This window comes from Rhincodon typus, chromosome 39, assembly GCF_021869965.1.
Source record: "Rhincodon typus isolate 14 chromosome 39, sRhiTyp1.1, whole genome shotgun sequence".
NCBI classification, from domain to species: domain Eukaryota; kingdom Metazoa; phylum Chordata; class Chondrichthyes; order Orectolobiformes; family Rhincodontidae; genus Rhincodon; species Rhincodon typus.
The window spans coordinates 13,542,006-13,567,733 of NC_063370.1; the positions used below are offsets into that span (position 1 = coordinate 13,542,006).

General features: G+C 39.8%; 1 protein-coding gene across 1 annotated transcript in view; it reads left to right on the forward strand.

The window, feature by feature from the left end:
- The window catches only part of LOC109927309 (ryanodine receptor 1-like), a 380,829-nt gene that overhangs the window by 88,080 nt on the left and 267,021 nt on the right, over positions 1 to 25,728 (forward strand). The window contains exons 9-19 of the mRNA XM_048618232.1: positions 3,145 to 3,219; positions 4,384 to 4,540; positions 7,440 to 7,604; positions 9,458 to 9,579; positions 11,039 to 11,225; positions 13,228 to 13,363; positions 14,359 to 14,454; positions 21,125 to 21,243; positions 21,430 to 21,563; positions 21,941 to 22,182; positions 23,438 to 23,630. Of these exons, the coding sequence (XP_048474189.1) occupies positions 3,145 to 3,219; positions 4,384 to 4,540; positions 7,440 to 7,604; positions 9,458 to 9,579; positions 11,039 to 11,225; positions 13,228 to 13,363; positions 14,359 to 14,454; positions 21,125 to 21,243; positions 21,430 to 21,563; positions 21,941 to 22,182; positions 23,438 to 23,630 (1,626 nt within the window). The remainder of the gene's footprint in view (positions 1 to 3,144; positions 3,220 to 4,383; positions 4,541 to 7,439; positions 7,605 to 9,457; positions 9,580 to 11,038; positions 11,226 to 13,227; positions 13,364 to 14,358; positions 14,455 to 21,124; positions 21,244 to 21,429; positions 21,564 to 21,940; positions 22,183 to 23,437; positions 23,631 to 25,728) is intronic.

A 25,728-nucleotide genomic window follows, 5' to 3' on the forward strand; every position in this document is an offset into this window, starting at 1 on the left:
AGCTGAAGAAGGGTCTAGGCCCAAAACATCAGCTTTCCTGCTCCTCTGATGCTGCTTGGACTGCTGTGTTCATCCAGCTCTACACCTTGTTATCTCAGATTCTCCAGCATCTGCAGTTCCTACTATCTTGTTCCTATGCTATACTGTTTTATGTTCTATCCCAGTACGAGCTGCTAAATTGCGGTGCTGGGAGAGGACTAGGAAGGATAATGGAATCCTCTATTGGCTGGTTCATGACAAGGACATAGAGGTGAGGCAGCTCATCCTTCCCAACAGCTTCAAGTGTCAAGTGTTGGTAGCAGTTCATGACCAAGCAGAACACCAACTGTTGGTAAAGGGATGCTAGCTGATATTGATGACTACTGTTGAAATTGAGAGGTGTACTCAGGCAAAAACAGGGAAGCAATTTCACCCCAGCATGGGGTCACTGAGACCTCCAGCTGTCCTTGCCATGGATTTTGCATTCAGTGACCTGAGCAGTAACAGAACTGAACACCATTCTTGTACTCACTAATGTCTTCGCCAAGTTCAAAAGGGTATTTGCATGTGAGACCAAAGGCCTTATCTCTAGCAGGGGCATTAGTATGTGTTTTTTTGCCTGTTTTGGAGTTCCATTTTGGATTCACACTGGGCATGCAGCTTTGAAAGCAAGATCCACAAGGAAATGGACAGTGAACCACACTCTACGAGACCGTCTGCTCACCTTGCTTCCCGAGTGTGAACAAAATGGCCTGGATACCTTGTGTGGGTGGTTTATGCTTATAATTGCACCCCACACTCATCTACAAGCTATTCTCAACATATCTCTTCTTTGGACAAGACTCAATCCCTCCCATGGACTATCTCATTGAGCTTATCACACCAATAATCTATACCAGGTGTTCTATAACAAGCTGACATTCGAGAGGACTGAGAAGAAAATCGTCAAATGATCACAAGGCTGACAGAGTTCACCTTCTGATCAGCAGAGGATATTTTGCCAAAATTTGGAATATCTGGAATTGGAATAAAATATAGAATGTCTAGAACCCTGAATCCCATACAGACTTTAAATGACTGAATACAGGTTACCATACCTGTGTTGAACCGATAGGTAGCTGGAAGGCAATCTCAAACAATTTAGAGAGAAGTTGCTCAAGTCCAGGAATCTGGTAGAATGTAGAGGCAAGCAGCTCTTTCAGCATCCATGCAGAACCTGAAGTGTTGGTGCATGATAGCTTGAGTGAATTGAGCAAGGTAGTGATGAGTAATTCAGCTGTTGCCTGGGCGCTGTGAATCCAAAAAGTGCATCCAGCTGGGGAAGCTTACTCCCATTCTGGAAAATGGCGTAGGGATATCCTGCCGGAAGGTAGAATTTGAAACAACAGTTGCTGATCATACAACTGTTGGAGATCTGGCCAACCTGAACCCCAGTGTGGGTGATCCAGTACAGAGCCTGGATCCCTTGGAAGGTACCAGTACTGATAAGGGGCTGAGTAGGTCATGTTGAGAAAATGCTGGAATTTACCCCAACCCTTAGTATTTATGCGGATTGATGCATGAGAGAAAGCTGCCACTAATGTGCACACACACATTCTAGTAATCATGGTGCAGTTGAACCTGCTAATCTCACAAATGTTTCACAAATGGTCACTGTGCTATACGTAGTTGCCAGGACAGCAAATCTCAAGCAGCAATGTATAATATCCAACTTTTAGCAGCAGGTGACAATGGTAAGGGAGGCCACTGAATACAGCAGCTGGAGCAGTTATGTTAGACCTCCAGTAGCAGGTGGCAATAGTGAGGGAATATGCTGATCAGAGTAGTTGGAGTAGTTGAACGGACCCTCTCTGAAGAGTGCCTTGAGGGAAGGAGATCTCATGGGTAGAAGGATCAGACAGAAAAGGATTTCCTCCACAACATGTAGTCTACAAGTGTAATCATACTGTGTCTTCCATTTTAACCTTAGTTTCCCTTCATGTTTGTAATGACCTGATGCCAATGGAAGAAAGAATCCCTGCTTCATGATCTTTGGGTGGTCCAAGTGTTTAAATCTCATGTTACATCCAGCTTTGTGATTGCTTGTGGAATAGTGAGGCTGCATTATTGGCACACTCTCAATTGAATTATGAGAACGTGTAGTCTTGCAGCTTCTGTACAGGTCAAAGGGAGACTGTTAGTGGTCATGTCATTGAGCTAGGAAGCGGGAGGTTCAAGCAAGAATGCAAATCCAAACTAAGCAATTTGTGAAATTTTAAATTTAATTAATTAATAAAAATTTGGAATAAAAATCTCGTCTCAAACAGTGACTATGAAACTAGTGAAATTAGTTCACTAGTCTTCTTTCTCGGTCTGGCCTATACATGTCTTCAAATCCACAGCATTGCAGTTGACTTTCAACTTTCCACTGAAATGGCCTAGTAATGCACTCTGTTCAAGGAGGATGTGCAACAAATGCTAGCTTTGCCAGTGACGCGCACATCCCATGAAAGTTATTTAAAAATATGACATTTAGTTTTTCTGTTTGCTGCTTAAAAGAAAACTGTTTCTTTCTGGACAGGTGTAGTATTCTGTATGGACTTTGCAGCATTTTGTTCTGTATTTTGCTTCTGTTTTGTGTGAGAAGAAAATTAAGGTTGTATTTCCAAGAATGTCATAATGGTAATGCTGTTGGATGAGTGACCTAGAACTCTAGACTAATATTCTAGGGTTAAGAGTTCAAATCCTGCTGTGGCAGATGTTGAAATTTTAATTCAATAAAAATTTGGAATAAGTAAAAACTAGCCTATTGGCAACCACTATTGATTGTTGTAAAAATCCATCTGGTTCACTGATGTTCTTTTTAAGGAAGTACCTGATCCAGCCTACATATGACTCCAGACCCACCACAATGTGGTTGACTCTTAATTGACCTCTGGGCAAAAGGGGGAAGGCCAGTAAATGCTAGTGCAGCCAGCAATGCCAACTTCACATGAACAAATAAATAAACTACTACTCAAAGGAAAGATACTGGAACAATCAACTACATTGAAGTAGTTCTCATAATCATTTGAGATTGATTGTCATTAGATCAACAAGACAACAAAATAGTTACCTTTTGAAATTCATGTTGGTCATACTACTTTTCAAATTATGTGAATAAATATTCCTTTTCATGTCCTGCAGGTTAGTTCACTATGAAGGTGGTGCAGTGTGCAGCCATGCAAGATCCTTGTGGAGGTTGGAGCCATTGCGCATCAGGTAAAGAGATTAGACCTGGTTCACCGAAATGACAATATAGGTTCCACATCATTTCGGGGGGAGTGGAAAAGAAATCTAAACTAGTTAAAGTGCGTATAATTAGAGAGTTAGGAAAGAGTAGTGATGTTAAGCAGAAGCAGAAGAGATATTTAGAACTGTATGACTCAAATGAGTTTTTTTTTGAAGCCTTTCAAGTTTAATTTTGCTGATTGTAGAGGATATGCTATCTGAATTAGTTTGGAAACTTTTACTTTTTTTTATATCAATAGCTAATAAACTCAAATAGTGGCAGTGTGAAAGTTCATTTGAGACTGTAGTACATATTGCACTTAAAGCTGGCAATGTGTTAACTGTATCATACCTTTTGACCAATAAGACTATTGAGCCAATTATTGCATTACTGAGAGTTGAGTTGGCTGGATGGCTGATTTGTGATGCAGAGTGATACCAGCAGTGTGTGTTCAGTTTCATACTGGCTGAGGTCACGATGAAGGTTCTGCTTTCTCAGACTTGCCCCACCCGCCCCTGAGGTGTAATGACCCTTGGGTTAAACTTCCCACTAGTTGTCTCTTTCTAATCAGAAAGAGCCCCTGTGGTTCTCTGGCACAATGGTGACTACTACTAGTAACAGCAGAAAACTCCATTAACTGCAGATTGTTTCACTGTTGCACATGTCATCTGTTTTTCTAAATGGCCAACTGTTAAGTTAAATAAAATACAAACTAAATGCGGGTGAAGTCTCTTCCATTAAAGTAGAAGTCCAGTTTTAAATTATTGTGACAAGTATGTACATTTACCAAGAGCACACTTAAATGTCTAATAATGCTGAATTAGCATCCTAGTTAGAAATCCAGTGACAGTACACTTAAACTTGAATTGTGAATCTGCAACTATTTTACCAGTGTCTTATGAAATGTGTTCCTTGTTTAAATGTTACCGCAAGTGTTTTTCTGCTTGGTACATTCTGTTCTTATTGTTATTAGTACTTGGGAATCAAACAGTCCTCAAGTCATAATGTATCTTCTAAAGTGTAGCATAAAATGCAATACTGTATGGAAAATCTAAATGCTGGGACCTGGTGGCTGGTTATTAGTCCATAAATTGTATATTTTGTTTCCTTTAAGTCACTGTACGAGAGATGTTAATTGATCTTTTACTCAACAGCTGGAGTGGTGGCCATATGAAGTGGGGTCAGCCTTTCCGCATTCGGCATGTTACAACAGGCAAATACTTGGGCCTGGATGAGGAGAAAGGGCTTCTACTTTTTGATCAAGATGAATCAAACACCAAAATCACCTCATTTTGCTTTCGTATATCAAAGGTGAGAGAAAATTTGGGGGCTGTAGTGAGTGTTGGGGAAGTAAGTTGTTTTCAGAATTCTAATATATTTCAAGCTTCCTGCACAGACAGAAAATTGGCATGGCATTAAGCTGTCCTCCTCCACCTGCAGTCTGGCAGCTACATAATTAATAAGGATTGGTACCTCCTGATTACATGATTGTGTGACAAAAGAAAAAAATTTTAGCCACTGGTGTTAGGAAGGAGGAGAAAAATCAGTCATTGGTGCTGCTCCTCATTGTCATTACCTGAACATTTATGTCTAATGTGTGATGATCAAAGACGATCAAACTTGAAATAGAGTCTAACACAGTGTAGAGCTGGAGGAACACAGCAGGCCAGGCAGCATCAGAGGAGTAGGAAAGTCGACGTTTTGGGTCGGGACCCTTCTTCAGAACTGAGCAGGGGAAAGTGAACTGGGAAATAGAGGGAGGAGGGGTTGCTGGGGAAAGATAGATGGGATGGTGATAGGTGGATGCAGTTAGGGGGTGGTGGGGATTGGTTGGTGGGAAGGGTGGGGCGGATAGGTGGGAGAGAAAATGGACAGGTTGTGTCAGGTCAAGGAAGCATTTATGAGACAGAGGTTTGGATGTGGGATGAGGCTGGGGCTGGAGATTTTAAAACTGGTTCAAGCCATTGGGCTGTAGGCTTCTGAGGCGGAATATGAGGTGTTGCTCCTCCAGTTTGCATGTGGCATCATTGTGGCATTGGAGAAGGCCCAGGATGGACATGTCATCAAGGGAGTGGGGGGAGGGGGAGCTAAAATGGTTAGCGACTGGAAGGTGTTGTCATTTATAGCGTACAGAGTGCAGATACTCCACAAAACGGTCTCCGAGTCTGTGCTTGGTCTCACTGATGTAGAGGAGGCCACATCAGGAGCAACGGATACGGTAGACCAGGTTGGAGGATGTACAAGTGAACCCCTGTCAGATATGGAAAGTTTGCTGTAGGCCTTGGATGGAGGTGAGTGTGGAGGTGTGAGGGCAGGTGTAGCACTTCCTGTGGTTGCAGGGAAAGGTGCTGGGTGTGGTGGGGTTAGTGGGGAGTGTGGAGTGGATGAGGGAGTCTGGGAGTGAGTGGTCCCTAAGAAATGCAGATAGGAAATATCTCTAGTTGTGGGGTTGGTTTGTATGTGGTGGAAGTAGTGGAGGATGATATGCACGAGGCAGAGGTTGGTGGGGTGGTATGTGAGGACCGGGGGACTCTGTTTTTATTTTTGTTGTGGGCAGGGGATTTGAGGGCAGAAGTGCGAGAAATGCAAGCGATGTGGTTGAGGGCATTTTTGATCACTGGAGGGAGAAAGTTGCGGTCCTTGAAATAGGAAGACATCTGGGATGTCTGGGAATGGAATGCTCCAAATTGGTAGCAGATGCAGCGGAGGTGGAGGAATTGGTAGTATGGGAGCGCAATTTTGCAGGAGGTTGGATGAGACGAGGTGTAGTCCAGGTAGATGTGGGAATTGGTGTGTTTGAAATAGATGTTGGTGTTGAGGCGATTGAAGGAGTCTGAAGAGAGATTAGACAGGTTAAATGAGTGGGTGAACACTTGACAGATAGAACATAACATGGGAAAATGTGAGGTTATGCACTTTGGCAGGATGGTTAGAAGAGCTGGATATTATTTAAATGAGGAAAGACTGCAGAAAGCTGCAACACTGAGGAGATTGTGGTCCTCCTGCATGAATGACGAAAAGGTAGCATCCAAGTTCAGCTGCTACTAGGGAAAGCTTTTATTTCAAAGGGAATGGAGCATAAAAATAGGATAGCTTGCTAAAAGTATTTAAGGCACTAGTCATACCACAGCTGGAATACTGTGAACATTTTTGGACCCCTTAACTAAGGAAATATGTACTGATATTGGAGGCAGTCCAGGCAAAGTTGACTAGGCTGATACTAGGTATGGAGAGATTTTCTTATGAGGTAAGTTGAGCAGGTTGCACTCATTGGAATTTAGAAGAATGAGAGGCAAATTTATTGAAACATATAGATTCTTGGAGGGCTTGGCAGGGTAGATGTGGAGAGAAAACATTTTAACTCTATTTTCTCCCGACGGATGCTGCCAGATTTGCTGAGTTTCTCCAGCAATTTCTTTTTATTTCAGATCTCCAGCATCTGGAGTTTTTTTGTCTTAATTTAGATGCAGAGAGATTGTTTCCCCTTGTGGGAGAGTTTAGGACTGGGGACATAGCCTCAGAATATGGAGTTGCCTATTAAAAACAGAAATGTGCAACTCTTTTTCTGAAGGTGGGGCATCTGTAGGATTCTTAACAACCAATCTCAACTGCCCTTGGTGTAAGGGTTGAGATAGAAAAGATCCTTAATCAATAAGGGATCAGGTTTCATGGGATAAGGCAGGAAAATAGAGTTGGGAATTGTCAGGTCAACCATAATCCTGCTGAATGGCAGAGCGGACTTGATTGGCTTACTTCTGTTCCTTTATCTTACGGTCTAACTGCTAAGAATGTAAGTGATTTTTAGAAATATCTATGAATGTTTTAATGCTTCCTCTGATAGGTTTTGTATTCAGGTTGTAGGAGGCTGTATTCTCACCTTCTGAATATTGTCCTTCTGGTTATACTTTACCCTCTCAAAGCCAAAACCCTAGCTCTCAACTGTCTTTGTTCTTGGTTTTACATTTATACAGAGCGTGATATATCTATGCACAATGCTCCTTCTGCCTCTGTTTATATGCAATAACAATACACTGACACTTTTCATGAAAATTGTACAAAAAACTATATTTCCTTTCTGCCCCCAAAAGCCACTGTCAGGGACACAAATAAAAGAACATTTGATCATCTCTTTCCAAGTTGACACCAATACATAAATTACAATACGTATCATGTTGAACTGGGACTGAACACAAACTTTGTGCTTCCTTAGGATAAAATTGATGTTGCTCATAAAAGAGATGTAGAAGGCATGGGAATCCCTGAGATCAAGTATGGTGAGTCAATGTGCTTCGTCCAACATGTGAACAGTGGACTTTGGTTGACTTATGCCGCGGCTGATACCAAAACTGTCCGTTTGGGACCCTTGAAGAGGAAAGTAAGTAATGCTTTTGTCAGTTGGTAACTGGAGATGAAATAAGATTATAATTTCAAGAATACAAAACAAAGCTACAAACTCCATTCCATTGCTCTGACTCCATCCCTCTCCCTGGTGACAGTCTGAGATTTAAGTCAAGTTATGCAACATTGATCCCACCTTTGATCCTGGTATAAGCTGCTGATTTCTCAATCATATCATCACTAGGATGTCCTATTTATTCCTCTGTGATGTCACCTGATTTTGCCCCTTTCTCAACCTATCTGTTATTGACCCCCCCCTTCCCAATTTTGCCTTTGTTACATTTTAGACTTGACCATTCCAAAGCACTCCTGGCTGGTCTCCCACCTTAAAACACTGGACTACTTCCATTTAGAATGAACGAGCTTCTGATCATGTACCATTGCCGTACTTTCTTTCATAACGTATCTGTGAAGCATTTTGGGCCATTTTAGTATGTGATAAGTAGTATAAAAATAGAATTTAGTTTTTAACCAGAAATTATTTCTGTATCATAGAATGTGGACAGGCTGTTTGATGTTTTAGGTTTAATAAGTTGAGTTGTTTGCTTGCCATTGACACATGGCCTCAGTTCTGCTTTTCTTCGACCCAGTCTGGCTAGCAGTCCCCTGTCTGGGAGCAACTATGAATTTGACTTCCTAAGTATTCCCAAATATCTAATATACATAATATATTGTGAATTTATAAATGTACTGACCTTATATTTTCATATCCAGAGTAACTGTATGCATATGTCTATTTGAGAAGCAAATAATTAGATCAAAAGAATATGTGAATGTACCAAATGGCAATAAGTCTGATTTGGAAATAAATTGGCTTTTCCATATTCTGCAATGTTTAACATTTTGAAAGATGCAGAATATAATAAATAAATGTATTGTCATGGCAAAGTCCTGTTATATGCCTCACTTGAAATTGAATTCTACTAACATCAATTTTTAAAAAAATTATCCTTTCATGGGTTGTCAGCACCATAGACAAGGCCAATGTTTATTGTTCATTCCTAATTGCCCTTGAAGTGAGTGGCTTGCTAAGCCATTTCAGAACTCAATTAAGAATCAACCGCATTGCTGTGGGTCTGGAGTCACCTGTACTTCAGACCAGGTAAAGATGGTAGATTTCCTCCCCTAAAGGACATTAACGAACCAGATGGGTTATACAACAGTCAGTGATTTGTTTCACAGTTACCATTCCTGACACACAGCTTCTTTTTAAACTTGTCTTCTTTTAAAAAATAATTGAATGGAATTGAAAATCAGATTGGAGCAGATACTTTTGAATCATCCTGTTCAGAGTTAGGTTCTCTGAAGCAGGTGGGGCTTCAACCTGGGTCTCCTGGCTCAAAAGTATGGACACTACTACTGCACCATGGGAACCCTGTCAGACAGGAGCTTAGTAGGTGGCTAAGTTAGAAATTAGAATTTAAAAATTAGAATCCATACAGTCTGAAGGCAGGCCATTTGGCCCATCAAGTATACACCGGCCCTCTGAAGAGTATCCCACCCAGACCCACTCCTTATCCTATCCCTGCATTTCCCATCCTAGACAGTATGGGCAATTTAGCATAGCCAATCCACCTCACCTGAACATCTTTAGACTGTGGGAAAACCCATACAGACACAGGTAGAATGTGCAAACTCCACACAGTTGCCCAAGTTTGGGATTGAACCCAGGTCCCTGGCACTGTGAGGCAGCATTGCTAACCACTGAGCCACCATGCTGCCCCTTTAAAGCCAACTGCAACCTGCAAAGTCCAAAAGAAAATGTTGTTGGGGATTAAGGTGGATCTCTCACTCGTAAAATTAATATTTTTTCAAAAAAACTGTCCTTAGGCTATACTACACCAAGAAGGGCACATGGACGATGCACTTTCACTATCTCGCTCACAACAAGAGGAATCACAGGCCTCCCGAATAATCTTCAGTACAAATGGTCTCTTCAACCAATTCATTAAGTACGTGTATTTTAATTATTGTCTTCGGGGGGGAAGGGTTGCACAGGTTAACTCATTGGAGGTTAGAAGAATGAAGGGTGATCATTTTGAATGTGTCAAATTCTAAGGGAATTTGACATAGTGAATGCTACGAAGATATTTCTTCTTGTGGGGTTGATGAGGTGAGTTGAGAACTTAAGGAGCACAGTTTAAAATGGAGATGAGAGAGAATTTTTTTCTGAGGTCACTAGACTTTGGAATTCTCTGCTCCAGGGAGTATTGGAGGCTAGATCATTGAATATGTTCAAGTCTGCGTTGGGTAGATTATTGGTCAGCAAGAGAGTCCAGGTTTTGTAGAAAGACGGGAAAATAAGGTTAAGTAGGTTGAGCAAGTTCGAGGGGTGAAATGGCCTACTTATGCTTCTTTAGACTTTATTTTATTTTCATCTTTTAAAATTTCATTCATGGATGCTGTCTTTTTAGCTGTATGTGGTACAATTAACAACTGTAGAAAGTCCTTTATGTTAAGAAACATTTGTAATACTAACAAAAAAAAAATGACAAGGACGTTCAGAATTTATGGACAGAACACAGGTTCTGGTGGAGGGTCGCTGATGTGAACTATTAACTCTGTCTTGAAAGATGCAGTCAAATCCACTGAATATTTTCAGAATTTTGGTTTTATTTTAAAATAATGAATGTTTTGGACCCAAATTGTTAATTTGTATATTTTCTCCACAGACACTGACCTACTATCTGTTTACAATATTTCCCCAGTTCTGAGGAAGGGTCACCAGACCTGAAATGTTAATTCTGTTTTTTCCTTCACAGATGCTGCCAGACCTGCTGAGCTTTTCCAGCAACTTTGTTTTTGTTCCGGATTTACAGCACCTGCAGTTCTTTCGGCTTTTATTTACAGTGTTTCTGTCGTTTAGAACAATGCTGACGTCTAATTGGAGCATTCACCTGCGATTATATTTCAGTTCTGGTTGGACGTACTGGCATTGTTTACATATATAGGCTGTAAAATAACAACAAAATCTCCTAATAATATCAAAGCTAAGTTATACTTAATGAATTAGCATTATTAAGTTTAAAAGCTCATTGCAAGTAACTGAAATTGCAACTATAAATGTTCAACAAGCAATATAATTGGCTCAGAGATAGTAGGAACTGCAGATGCTGGAGAATCTGAGATAACAAGGTGTAGAGCTGGATGAACACAGCAGGCCAAGCAGCATCATAGGAGCAGGAAGGCTGACGTTTTGGGCCCAGACCCTTCATCAGAAATGGGGGAGGGGAAGGGGGTATCAGAGATAGTAGGAACTGCAGATGCTGCAGAATCTGAGATAACAAGGTGTAGAGCTGGATGAACATAATTGATAATAATATGAATATAATTGGCTGTTGAATACTTGGAACTGTGCATCTTTGAATTATTTTTTCATGTTCATGATACTTTTTTATATTTTTAATGAAGAGGCCTAGATATGCTAAGTGGGAAGAATAAATCTTCAGCTCCAGTGACGCTACCAATTGATACGATAGTGCTAAGCCTTCAAGACTTGATCAGCTACTTCCAACACCCAGAGGAGGAGCTTGCACATGAAGAAAAGCAAACTAAATTGCGCTCGCTGAAAAACAGACAGAATTTATTCCAGGAAGAGGTAAGTTAATAAAATCTTGGAACAGGAAGAAGCTATGTGAGTGAATGTGGTATAGAATGTTAGCCAAAAGGAACAATACCTAATTGAGAGCTCACTTTGCACCATGTGAAATCAGTAGAAGATAAATCAAGTGAAAACTATTTCCAGCTCCACTGTTTATATACTAGTAAAACCATTTGCCATGTTTTTGAAGTATTGACAATATCTGGATATTAAATTATTAATAAAGCTCAAAATAGTACTCCACCTGATCATGAAATCAGCATCTATTCTCCTTCCTGGTTTAAATTTTAGCTTAATGGATAAGGACTAATGCTAACTATTTTATTTGGTTAATAGCAGTTGAATTTTTATTCTGTTCACTTGGATTAATTATTAGTCCAGTTACGGACAAGGGTAAGAGTAGAGACCAGAGGGGTGACAGTCAGCTTCAACTGCAGATGTTGGAGAAATACATAAATGGGATCATAACAGATCATCTGTCACTTTTACACTGTTTTGTTTTCCTTACAATTGACTGCCAAAGTTGAATTTTATCTTCAATGTCAGTGATGACACCGGAAAATTATAAGCATGTGAAAATCAAAAAGGTTGGATGGTTAATGGGATATACCAGAACAAAGAGAAGAAAGTCGTAAAAGTCTTAAGGTAGGCTCATTAGCAGCCATTTCCAAGGCTGAAGAGGCAAGAATTAGGGAGCAATGGGAATGCGAATCTGAATTTTAAGGCAGTGATTGACTGCTTCTGTCACTAGTTGAGTACTATGGAGTTTAGAAATAGTAAATGTCCATAGAACAAATAGAACAGCTGTTTTTCATAGGTTACTGAGCCAGATCCAGGTGGGTGTGTCCAGATACTGTATTTATCATCATTGTGATTGTGCGGAATTAACTCCACTGGCCAATGATAAATCTGACATTCCTCCTTTCGTACAGTATGATGACATGTTATGTAGAAGTAGTATTTGGTGTTTTAAATATCTTTCAAACCTTTGCACATCCCTGTACCTTTTGGCTTTCCTGGCCCAACCTACATTTAGAATTGTGATCTCTGTCTGCCAAATCAATCTCTAGTGGCTTCTGATTAGTGTTGATATGTGAAGGTGCTAATGGGAGGACAAGAGTTGCTTTAATTCAGCTGAACCTGACAGACATTCTTCTGGTGGTTCCCTTTCTTCTGTGTACCCCTGATCACAGAATTATGTAGTGTAGTAGGATACCATTTGGCCCATCGTGTCTGCACCAGCTGCCCAAGTAAGCAGTCCCTCTTGTACCACCCTCACATTCTCTCAGTAGTCCTTACAAGTTCTTCTTTGAAGTCTCAATATGAGAATTAACATTTGGAAATTCTTGGCATTAATGATGCTGCAACAACCATGTAATTAATACAAATGTTTATGGGAATGCAAGCGTCAGGACAGAAGAAAAGAGGAATGATAGTTCAGAAATGTTTAGAAGTTCCGTATTATAGTTCAAATAAAGGCAAAATACTAGAGACTAATACCAGACTCCATGTTAACTCTTTCTTTCTCTACCGATGCTGCCAGACCCTGCTGAATTTCATCAGCATTCTCTGTGTTTGTTCCACATTATCATTCATTTTGGCTTTAAATTTGTCTTCAGTGTACTTCCCTGAGCTTGGCAATGTTGGATGCAATCATATTGGTGTCCTGCAAAATGGTACAGACCTGAGGCATAGGGAAGAATAGGAACAGTGATCTCAAAACAATGAAGTTATTACAAAACCGCTGCCTGTTTGAGGCAGGAGCTTCCACTGCCTTTACATTTTGGCTGTCAGCAATCTGGTGTGGCAGACCTTCACCTGTTTTTGACTTGATGTAACACCTTTAAAGTGTGTATTCCATGTATCATGGACAAGATGATCAGAACCAGATCCTGATCAATTCTTTAAGGAAACAGTAACTGCATTGCTGAAGCGACAGTCTTTGAGTTAATATAACAACATGTAGCAATTACTGCTAATTGTGCACTGTTTGTTCCAGGGCATGATCCAGCTGGTATTGGATTCCATTGACCGACTGAATATGTATAACAGTGCAGCTCATTTCTCAGAGTTTGCAGGAGAAGAAGCAGCTGAGTCCTGGAAAGAAATTGTTAACCTCTATTATGAACTGCTGGGTATGGAACCTAAACAATGTATAAATGAAAAGATAGCAAAACCAAGTTGTTGCTGTATTCCACTGATATAATCACTATTGCATTTGGTGATGTTATCTAGTAGAAGTAAATTCCTGACCTAATTGTACCTCTTTTTAATAAATGATGATGGTTATCGATTCCTTTTTTCTTCTAAGATTTCTTAAGAGTCAATTATTAATTTTCATCATTCTGTCAAATTTATCTTTTTTTTATATTAAGTCCTTGGCTACTAGTTAAAGTCATATGTTGACTAGTATCCTTGTTATTTGCTATCCCTCAAACAACAAACAAATTGCCTGCTTATTTTCATCATTGCTGATTGTAGATCTCTGCTGTTTACAAATTGGTTGGGACTGTTTACTGAATTACAACAGTTGGTATACTTCGGAAGTATATGTATTGCCTGTAATGTCCTGAAGTTACAATAGTTTCTTGTTATAATTGTAAGTTCTTAACTTATCTCTTCCATTCTCCACCCAGCTCCTGCTTATTCAGTTACAAAAGCTGCCAACCATAAGTAATTTTCTTCACTCCTGCAGTGTCACTTTCAAGGTCACCTTTTTCAGCTCTCTCCCATTTAAAAGCTGATTTTTGCATCATATTCATCCTCTCCAGGTCCTTGCTACTGCTCAAATATCCTTTGAATCCTACCAGTTTTATGGACACCTTTGGTCAAAGCTCTGTCTTTGGATCTGTCTAGTTTTCATTTTGCTCTTACTACCACATTGACCCTAGACAAAATTACAAATACATTATCTGTAATTGGCGCAATGACTTTTTAAAAATTCTTTGTCCACAGGATGTAGACTTTTCTGACTAGGCCAGCATTTATTACCCTGATTTGCCCTTCGGAAGGTAGTGATGTGCCCACCAATAAAATGTAATGGGTTTTCCTGTCTTTTTGATTTTTATTGTTAAATTGTAAATTGTTCTTGTTTCATCAGTCATTACTGCAATGTTTTTCTCTTATACAGCATCCCTCATCCGTGGCAATCGCAGGAACTGTGCTCTGTTCTCTGATAATCTAGACTGGCTAGTCAGTAAGTTAGATCGACTGGAGGCTTCCTCAGGTATGTTTCTGATGTAATAATTCTAACAAGCTTAGGTACGCTTTGCCGATGGCTTGTTCTGGTTTTAATAAAGGATTTTCTGCAATTTTGATATATAGAATATGTTTGCTCAAAGGTTTTGGCCTGGAAATCACCTCAGAAATACCTTCCACCAACTGTGCTAACTTAATTTCATGGTAATGCTCTTTACAGTTTTAAATGGTCTGTGCGGAATTGTCTGCATTAGACCGTTGTAACTTCAATGATATTCCTCCATATCAACTTTAAAATCTAGGAACCTGGTTTTAGTTTGCTCTGTTCGGTGGGAGTGGAGCAATAGCAGGCTGTAGTGTATCCATCTTTCAATAGCTGCACATGCCATTTTCCTGGGTTTTCTAATTGTTAGTCTATTAATGGAAGCCTTTTTTCAGTATGTTAATTGGAGTTCTGTAACATAAACAGGAAGCAACACAATTTTTAAGGTGCCAACAGATGTTGCATTTTGTTCCATGTTAGCATTCCCAAAAGGTTGTCTTCATTCAGCTGGTGGGGTGCCTCTTGCAGAGTAATGCAGTATGATGTATATGTCATAATGACATCAGCAGGTACACAGTAGAGCATGCCTAACAATGTAAATCAAATGAGTTTTGCAGAGACCTATCATCACTCCACTCTTAGGTAGAGACAGATAGTTAGCTGAAGAGATCAAAATAGGATTCAAGCGTGTAACCAAACCACACCATCTGCAAGTTCTGAAACAGTAATAGTAGCTTGTCAAAATTGTAGAATTATGATATAGTATGGGCCTGAATCTACCCAGGCCTTTGGAGGCAGGATCAGAAACGAATTTGGTAAATAACATGTTGGGCCCACCACTGAAATGGATTCAGAATTGGCTGACCCTTAGAAGACAAAGGGTGGTAGTGGACGGAAAATATTCAAATGGTGCTCAGTCAGGAGTGGTGTACCACAAGGATCTGTTCTGGGTCCTCTTCTATTTGTGATTTTTGTAAATGATTTGGATGTAGGAGTGGAACGGTGGATTAGTAAGTTCGTGGACGATACAAAGGTGGGTCGAGTTGTGGATAGTGTGGAGGGTTGTTCTAGGTTACAAAGGAACATTGATAAGATGCAGAGCTGGGCTGAGAAGTGGCAGACGGAGTTTAACCCTGAAAAGTGTGAGGTGATTCATTTTGGAAGGACAAAGTTGAAAGCAGAATACAGGGTTAACGGAAAGATTCTTAGCAGTGTGGAGGAGCAGAGGGATCTTGGGGTTCATGTCCACAGTTCCCTGAAAGCTGCCACCCAGGTGGATAGAGTTGTTAAGAAGGCATATGGTGTGTTAGCTTTCATTAATAGAGGGATTGAGTTCAAGAGCCGTGCAGTTATGCTCCAGCTATACAAAAGCCTGGTTCGGCCACATCTGGAGTATTGTGTCCAGTTCTGGTCACCTCATTACAGGGAAGACGTGGAAGCGTTGAAAAAGGTTACGAAGGAGATTTACCAGGATGTTGCCTGGAATGGAGGGAAGGTCTTACAAGGAAAGGTTGAGAGAGCTAGGGCTTTTCTCTTTAGAACGAGGAAGGATGAGATGTGACTTGATAGAGGTGTACAAAATGATCAGAGGTATAGACAGAGTAGACAGCCAGAGACTTTTTCCTAGGGTGGAGGTAGCTGTTACGAGGGGACATAGTTTTAAAGTGAGTGGAAGTAGATATAGGGGAGACGTCAGAGGTAGGTTCTTTTACTCGGAGAGTGGTAGGGATGTGGAATGCATTGCCGGAGAGGGTAGTGGAGTAGGCCTCATTAGGGGCATTTAAGCGGCTATTAGATACACACAAGGATGATAGTATAAGGTAGGGGTGGAGGTTAGATAGACCTTAGGTTTAGGGTAAAAGTTCGGCAGAAATTCGTGGAGCGAAGGGCCTGTACTGTGCTGTACTGTTCTATGTTCTATGAAGTTGGGGTCAATATGGCAGAGGCTACCTGGACGTTAGCCTGTTGTGCTTATTAATGGAGCAGTTCAGGGAATGTTGATGGGATCTAACTAATAGTGGATGGATCTCCTACTGAGACCAGTAGCTGAAATTGGCGTTCCACAAGCTGTTGTGTGGGGTGCCAGACAGACTTTGCTGCAGACCCTTCATTTGGGCCTCCCACTTCCCTTGAAGTAATTGGAAAATAAGGGGTCTCCTGTTTAACGTGGAAATCAGAATAGTGAAGGCAGTGTCTCTATTTATAAAAAAGAGGTAGGTAGATTTTTCAGTAACAAGGGAGTGAAAAGGTATGGCGGTGGCAATGAGGTTGGGGGCAGGGGAGTGGAGGGAGTAGGCGGAAATGTGGAGGCAAGGCCATAATCAGATAAGCCATAATCTTAATGAATGGTACACTTCACATTTGGTACACTCCACTCTTTAATTGACTACACATTTGCTTGCCTCTGTGATGATTATGACCAGCGTCTCATCATGGCCACTTACGGATTTCAGGTCACAACCCAGCAGAAAGATTTGGCCATATGGTGTCAGAGGCAAAGCTTCAAACTGTTGGGAAATTGGGATCAATTTTGTGGCAGAACAGACTTTTACAAGGTAGATGGGTTGTATGTAAACAGTGCAGAGCCTAGATCAGTATCCTTGTGGAAAGGATAACTATTGTGTATTTGGTAAGTATGGTGGAATGACCCTTTAAGAGTCCAATCACATGATGTTGTTATTGTTGATGTCATCAGCCATTTTGGAGGGAAACTGCTCAATCTAGCCTTGCTGCCTGCAGAGTGAACAACTTGTATAATAATAGAGCTTTTGCTGATTTTAAGCACTTTGGCCTCCTTTCTTTCCTGAAGTGTAACGAAAAGAAAACTGGCAATAGGAATAAATCTGCTTTGAAATCCACCCGATGAATCTACAGATTCATCAAAAATGAAAAAATGTGCTCCTCCCGCAGATCTTGGAGGCACTTTGATTTTAAAAAAAGACAAGAAATCAAAATATGACATTGCATCAAAGCAGTACAGTCAATTTAAAAAAAAAAAAAATTCACCCTAGGGAAGAGGTAAGCAGTGCAAAAGAAGCTTGTCGCATGCTCTACCCTGAATGAACACTGCAGTAACAAGTACCCTCCATGGAGGGAAATGTTTTGAGCTAGGGGTATAAACTCAAAAGAAAATGGCAGCCTCAGGAACACCTTGTTTTAAAGAGGAAGAAGCAAGGTTGTGCTAAGATTTTTGTGGTATATCATGCTATGCAGACCTTTCCATTTTAAATTAAAATAATAATAAACGGCAGGAAATTTGACACTGTGGGACTGTATTTTGAAAATACAAAGAGCTGTAACACCACAGAGATTCCGTTATTATTTAGTTCTGGCTAACAAAATTTGAGGCAAATATAAGGTTCATGTGTTCTTAAGTTTCATGGAGGGGTTTGTGGTAGAAGCTATCAACCTCCTGAGGTGTCTGGTATAGTTAGAGAAGCCAGGTTCCAAAACTTATGAAGGAATAGGAGGAATTCTAGCATTTTTCACCAAAACCATTGTGATTGCTGAAAGGTTCAGATTCCACAAATGCAACCAGCATGATGGTGAATATATCTCCCAGTTTGCAGCAATTTTAAAGAAGTAGCAGAATTTTATGGTTTAAGATGTGAAGCAATCCAGAAGATATTACTGATGGAAAAATAGAACTAGCAGCTAAGGAAGCTGAACAGCATGAGAGTTCACAAAATGGCAACTGTCAAATGAGCACCATGCAGACTCACTATAACCATTGTGAAAAACATATCATGAGCAGCAAATTGCTGCAGCAACAAATCTATAAAGAAACTGCAGCAAAAAAGGGCACTTTGAACTAGCATGTTTGAGGAAGAAACATGAATAATGTACAACAAATGTACAAAAACCAAAGAGTAGGAAGAAAATCTAAACGGTACATAAAGGGCATGAGTAAAGCCCAAACTCTCAGTCCGAAGAGGAACTGTTAGTAAACATATTGACCATTGCTGGTGACACCAACTGATACTAGGTCACTCCCTTACTTGGTGCACACTGGAGTGGTGATTTCATTGACACTGAAAATGTGCCTCAGACACAGCAGAATCACATTGTACTAAGACTCTAAAAATCATACCAAGTATGTATATGGGCAAAGTGGTGCCTTTTTTAAGAGGTTATAACAATGTGAATATTTAGTTATATGGTCAGTCTGAAGATTTGTCTTAACTTGTTTTCAATGGAAATCTTCCAGCTTACTGGAAAGAACACTGTTCTGAGATTGATCTGTCACAAGTTCTAAAGAAACATGCTACTGTTTTTAATGGGGATCTGGGAAGCCTGGAAAAGATCTGTCAAATTGAAAATTAAATCAGTGTCTTATGCCATCAGGCCGAAGATCAAGGTAGAAATCAAAACATACAAGAAGTAAGAATTGAACTAGGATGGCACTTTACTAAGCTGTACAGTTAATCTGCTGAACAAAATCAACAGTGACCGCTACATCCAGGACATTGGTAATGCACAATCAGGAGCTCACCTGAAAGTTACAACCTTCCTTTATGGTCTTAAACCAAAAGCTTAAGCATCAAAAAGCTAAAGGGGATAATACTGTCCTCCTGCATTGTGAAATTAACAGCTTAGGTACAGCAGTAGACGGACAAAGGGAAGCATAGTGCCAAATGTGAAATGAAGCAAAAAGGATCCATCATTGAGCTGGTTATTCACAAACTTCTACCAGAAGATAATGCGAGATGTGCATGTGACATTAACTCTCAATAAACCAGTGCTTCCTTGAAAGTTAATGCCCCTCCGGAAGTTTTTAAACAAGTGCTTCAGAACAACGAAGCTGATGAAGGGAGCACCGCCCCTCTACACAGTGAGCTTTCTAAGCTTGATCCTCCCATGCAGTGCGGAAATAAGACAACTTGCTTCAGCCCAGTGACAAGTATGAAGTAAAGCAAGTGGGTTCTATAGTTGAACTGTCTGTATGCAATCTAAAACCAGATGATGCAGGAGAATATACCTGTGATTTCAGGAGATCAACTGACCACAGCTTCTCTTAAAGTAAAAGAAAAGTTAGCGATCTACATGAAATCCTTGAATGACATTGTTGGGAATGACAGAGGAATGATCACCCTGGATGTGAAGTATCGAAGGCAAAGTCATTCACACCTGGAAAAAGATGATGTGGTTCTTGTTTCAAGTGGAATGCTGGAAAAACAATTTGTCTTAGTTAATGACCTGAATAAAAATGATGCTGGACTGTATGTTTGTGACACAGGCATCCACAAAGCAACAATTAAAGTCGCCATTCCAAGATCTGAACATTGGAATCACAAATGGCTAAAGAGTACAGAGATTAAAGAAGGTGAAAATGGATCTTTTAATACATACATCCTCATGAAAGCTTTGGTGAATATTACTGAGCTGTAAATGGGCTGTTATTTAGAAGACAATAAACAACATTTAATATTGGCTGAAAATACATCTTTAACATTAAGGAGACATCTCTTTCAGATGTTTGAGAAGTAATTTTCCATGTGTGAAATCTCAGCTTGAAAGCCTCATCAATTTTTAAAGAAAATCCAGCAGAAATCATCAAAACAATTTAAAAACCTGGCCGTAGTAGGTGAAGCAATTACACTGAGATGAAATCTCTAAGCCTGATTCTTTAGTGAACAAGCTTAAGGATGACAAATGAAATAGAAAAAGCCATACATATGAAATATCTCCATAAACTGTAAACAAATTGATATTATTTCAAGTCACTACAAAGGATTCAGGGAGAGTATGCAAATGAAACAGAGACTTCTAAGACCAGAGTCACTGTCATGAAATCATAGAATGTTACAGTATATTGTAAATGAGGTGCTAAATCAATTTACCAAAGAATTACACACCATGGAAACCAAAGAGAACGGAACTGGTGTTTTTGAAATTGAATAGTAAAGCTAACACAAGTTTGTATAGAGAAAAGGAAATAGCCAGAAAAGCCAATAAGAAAAATAAATAAGATGCCTGAGGTGTCTGACAGCCATACAGGAATTGATATCCTCCAGAATGTCTTACCCATTGACTGTTGTATACCTGATTGCAAATATTGTGAATGTTTTCATTGCACGATCTTCTGATATAAAGCAGGAGTGATGTGCATTTAAGTATGTAGACTGTCACTTTGAGTCTAATCACATGACATCATGATGTCATCAACCCTTTTGGAAGGAACTGGCTCATTGTAATCTTACTAGCTACAGAGTGAGCACATTGTGTAATAAAGGTCTTGTTAAATGCTTTAGTTTCCTATCCTTGAAATCTAACGTCTCGATGGCTGGGTTGTATCTAAACAAAGCAGAGCTGAGATCAGTATCCTTGTGGAAAGGTGAACCACCACCAGCTTGAGGAAAAGCTGAAACAAATTGAACGGCAGACTGGGAGACAGTATTAGTAATAAAACTGGTGGGACCATTGTAAAGAAAATGAAGAGATCTAAGTTAGACTCGGCGTGCATTTGTTCAGATAGAGAACTGTAGTTAATAATGAGCTACAGGGCCAAATAGTCACACAGGAGCATTATAGAGTGAGGATTACGTAACGAAGATCAGATGTTTACTATTCAGGAAGGAAAAGGGTGCATTTCTGCAGATTGCTGTGTAATATCTGAGATTGATTGAAAATTTATGTTAATGTCACGCTGCTATAGGTATCCTGGAAGTGCTGTACTGTGTTTTGATTGAAAGTCCTGAGGTTCTGAACATCATAACAGAAAATCACATCAAATCAATCATCTCTCTGTTGGACAAACATGGACGAAATCATAAGGTATGTATGTTAATGAAGGCTGGTAATGCAGGAGGGTGTTAAAATGAGGAATACCTTCATTCTTGAAATCTTGGGCTACTTTAGAATTTGCACTTGTCCTTATCCTCTAACTCTGCAATTTAGCTTTCAAAAATGTCTTTGGATCTCAAGTAAAAGTTTTGAGATTTTGTTTTGTACTTTTCATAGGTGCTGGATGTACTGCGCTCTCTTTGTGTCTGCAATGGTGTGGCTGTACGATCAAACCAAAATCTTATTACGGAGAATTTACTTCCAGGTCGTGATCTGCTGCTGCAAACGAAAATGATTAACTATGTCACAAGGTACAACAATCAGTAGCTCACAACATTGCTAAACTTGTACACTGCTTCAATCAATATTCCTGGTGTTTCTTTAAATCCACCGTATCTTTATTGCTTCATTTCAAGATAAATGAATGTATTAAGTTAGTGGCATGCACTGTAATTTTGGAAGTGAGGGTGTATTTTGAAGAAATATGTAAATCTGTCAGGTTTCTAGCCCATAGAGAGAATGTAATTACTCACTAAGAGGAATAGATATGGAACATTTATTTTTCTGTAGAAGTAAAGCAGTTTTCCATTTTTGCTTTATCTCATCTTGCATTTGAAATTTATCAAATTATATTCCAATAATCAAAACTGTAGTTAACCCTTTTCAATCTTTTTTTTAAAATTTACAGCATGAGGCCTAATATCTTTGTGGGTACATGTGAAGGTTCTACACAATACAAGAAATGGTACTTTGAATTGATAGTGGATTATGTTGACCCATTTTTAATGCCACAGCCTGTTCATCTGCGTGTGGGTTGGGCTTTAACAGATGGTTACAGCCCTTACCCAGGAGGAGGTGAGGGCTGGGGAAGTAATGGAGTTGGAGATGATTTGTATTCCTATGGTTTTGATGGACTTCATCTGTGGTCAGGTCAGTGATGTTTCTGTTCCTAAGGCTCTGTTACTCATTACTGATAAAACTGCTGTTCTTAAGTTTGACTCTCTTACTCCGTCATACTGTCATTGTCATGACAGAATGCTAATGTTCGGAATGGATAATATTTGTGTGTGCTCAGCTCCCTTGCCCTCCACCCCATGGCTGCCTCTTTACCATCCACCCCCTTCCCACTTAGAATCATTGGTTCCCTGCCTACCTCATCGCTCAAATGTCCCAATCCCTCCCTCTGAAATCAGTTTCTCAACTACCCCCTTCTCCATTCCTGCCCGTCCTGACCCTTGCCTTCATTTGAAAGCTTCAATTGAATCTACTGTCAGATAGTACGTTCCAGATCCTAACAACTTGCTAAGTAAAAATATATTTCCTCGTATCACCGTTGTACTTCTGGCCAGCCTCTCTGGTTCCTGACTTCTCGACGTTTTTTCGACAGAAACAGTTTTGCTTTACCTACTCTGCCCAAAGTATGTCTTGAACACGTACCAAATCACTTCTTGCTCTTCTCTTCAAAAACAGCCCCAGTTTTTTTCAATCTCTCCAATGTCATCATATCCGTCCTAAGGTGTCTTGATAAGAATTAGACATAGTTCACTCTCAACTGGATTACTAATGTTTTTTTTTTACAGATTTATCAGATCTTGCTTGCTCTTGTACTCTCAGCTCCTATTTATAAATTTCAGGACCCCATACATTTTATTAACCACTTTCTTCACCTGCCTTGCCACTTCAATCATTCATCTCCTGCATTACCTTTTAAAATTGTATCCTTTATTTGATATTGCCTCTCCTCATTCTTCCTGTCAAAATGAATCCTTTTACACCTCTGCATTAGGTTTTATCTGCCATTTATCTGTCCCTTTCACCAATCTCTACATGTCCTCTTAATGTCACTATCCTCATTGTTCACAATGTTTCAAGCTTTGTATCATCCCCAACTTTTGAAATTGTGACTTGTACATCCAAATCTCGGTCATTAGTATAGATCAAGACAAGCAGTAGTTCTAACACTGGTCCCTGGGGAACACAACTTTATACCTGCCTCCAGTCTGAAAAATGACTTTGCCACTATTCACCAATACCTGTCATTTAGTCAGTTTGTATCCATGCTGCTCAGTATTTTTATAGTACAGCTAGAAAATATTCACCCTTAGACTGTGATCTATATGCAAAAATTCAGTTGAAGTATTTTGACATCAGCAAATTTGACTTTTTTCTTGATTTCTGTGTATAGGACATATTGTCAAGACAGTTGCTTCATCTGATGCACACGTACTTACCGCTGATGATGTTGTTAGCTGCTGTCTTGATTTGAGTGTCCCAAGTATCTCCTTTCGGATTAATGGCCATCCTGTGCAAGGCATGTTTGAAAACTTTAACATTGATGGCCTCTTCTTCCCTGTGGTTAGCTTCTCTGCAGGAGTTAGGTGGGTGCTTTTACATGGTTCTTCTGTTGTGCTTTTGTAATAAACTATCTATTTTATGTTTTAAGACTAGGAAAGTAGAAACATTCTTTTTAGTGCCATCTCAATGTATTTTTCTTGCTGTAAATTTAGAAACACTTAAATATATTTAAGTACAAAATCTTCAGTTTCCTGTTCGGAAGGTATTTATAAGAAACCATTGCTTTGAAATTCATGTTATCAAATGTTTTTAATAATCTGATTATAATCACAGATTTTAATTTCCGAAAGCACTGATAGCCGGATTAAAGTGGAGGGTTTTTTGAATGCTGACATATTTTGTTTCAGTCTGGATCAATGTCTTCTCTTGATGGCTGCCAGTTCTTAATTGGACTATACATATTTACACTCTTGCCTATCATGTTAATGTACTTGTTTTATATTTTAATGTTACTAATTGTAGCCCATGAAATTTAGGAAAGCATACAGTACCTCTCTTTTCTTTAACTGCAATACCCTCCATCAAATATGTGGAACTGCAGACAAAATCTTAAAACTCAGTCCAATAGTCATGACTAGAATGATTTTTCATTTAAAAAAAAAAAAAAAATCACTGTTTTCTACTGCCATCTGTAATAGCTGTTGAACCAAAGATCGTGGATTGAAGCCCCATTTTAGAGATGAGAGCATAAAATCTGAGTTGGTCCTTCAGTTCATTTAAGGTGCTGTCTTTTGGATGAAAATTTAAATTGAGACTACACTTCTCCCTCGGATGGATATAGCAAATCCCACAACACTATTTAAAAGAAAGGCAGTGGAGTTCAATATTTATCCCTCAACCTACATTACTGAATTGTTATCACGTTGTGGCATCTTGTGCAAATTGGCTGTCATGTACCTTACATTGCAGTGGTAACATTTCACTGGTGCCTCAATGGCTGTAAAGTGCTTTGGGATGTTCTGAGGTTGTGAAAGGTGTTACGTAAATATAAGACATTTCTGAAATATTTAAAAAATCACTTGTATGCTCATTACATTTAAGCATCTACTAAGTATTATGGATGGAAAATCAGAATTGAGAAATTTAGAAACCTGTTGCCCAGTAGAACTGGCAGAGAATGATTTGTTGTGCCATATTTAGTCAACTAGTCAGAATGCCAGCCAGAGCTACATTCTGTAACTAGTATCAGCTGACACCCCTGCAAAAAAGGGACATAGGCAAGTTTTATGTTTATCTTTTATAAGCTCACAGAACTAGCTGAGGCTGCTGCTACTCCAAGGTGCTCCCCCTAAAAGATCGTCCTCCGCTTCCATCTGAGCCAAAGGGCTGTCCTTAGTTTCTGATTATTCACCTCCAGCCTTATGGCGAGATATTAATGAGACCTGACCCTAAAAATGGATTTGGCATTGAGGATGAATTAAATCATGCCAGTCTGAGCTTTCATTGCAGTACTCCGGTGATGGATGACTTCTGTTTGTGCTGCATGGAAACTGTGATATTAGCTATCAGAATCCGCTCGTTTTAGCAGGGTCAACAAATGTGTACATGCGTTGGTCACCATTGCCGAGCTAGAACAGATGTGTTCTTAGCGCAGTCATGTGCCAGACTCCTGCTGATGTTTAATGCAAGCTGTCAGATTTTTTCCAGTGCACAAGCATTTTATTATGTCAAACCATCAAGGTTCTTGTGTAGTCTGACCCCTTCTCTCTCCCCATTGATATCCTTTGGAACAACCCTCTGACTAAGCTGGCACCTGTGCTTTGCTTGCCTTATTAGCACACTCGTGCTCAGTAGCTTACTATGTGGTACCCCATTTTCTTTCTTCTCTTCTAAGTGTGTATAATGCCAGTATCTGAGTTGCTGGCTGAATATGAAATTAATTGTTGTACCTTCATCATTACCCTTTTCACGGTCTGTCTTCACTACAATATCAGAAAGGCAAAAAGGAAAGGTTAAGTTTGGGGATTGGAAAGCGGAGGGGTGTGAAAGCGGATATTGTCAGCCTTGGAGATAGTAGGAACTGCCGACGCTAGAGTCTGAGGTAACAAGGTGTAGAGCTGGATGAACACATCAGGCCAGGCAGCATCAGAGGAGCAGGAAAGCTGACATTTCGGGTCTGGA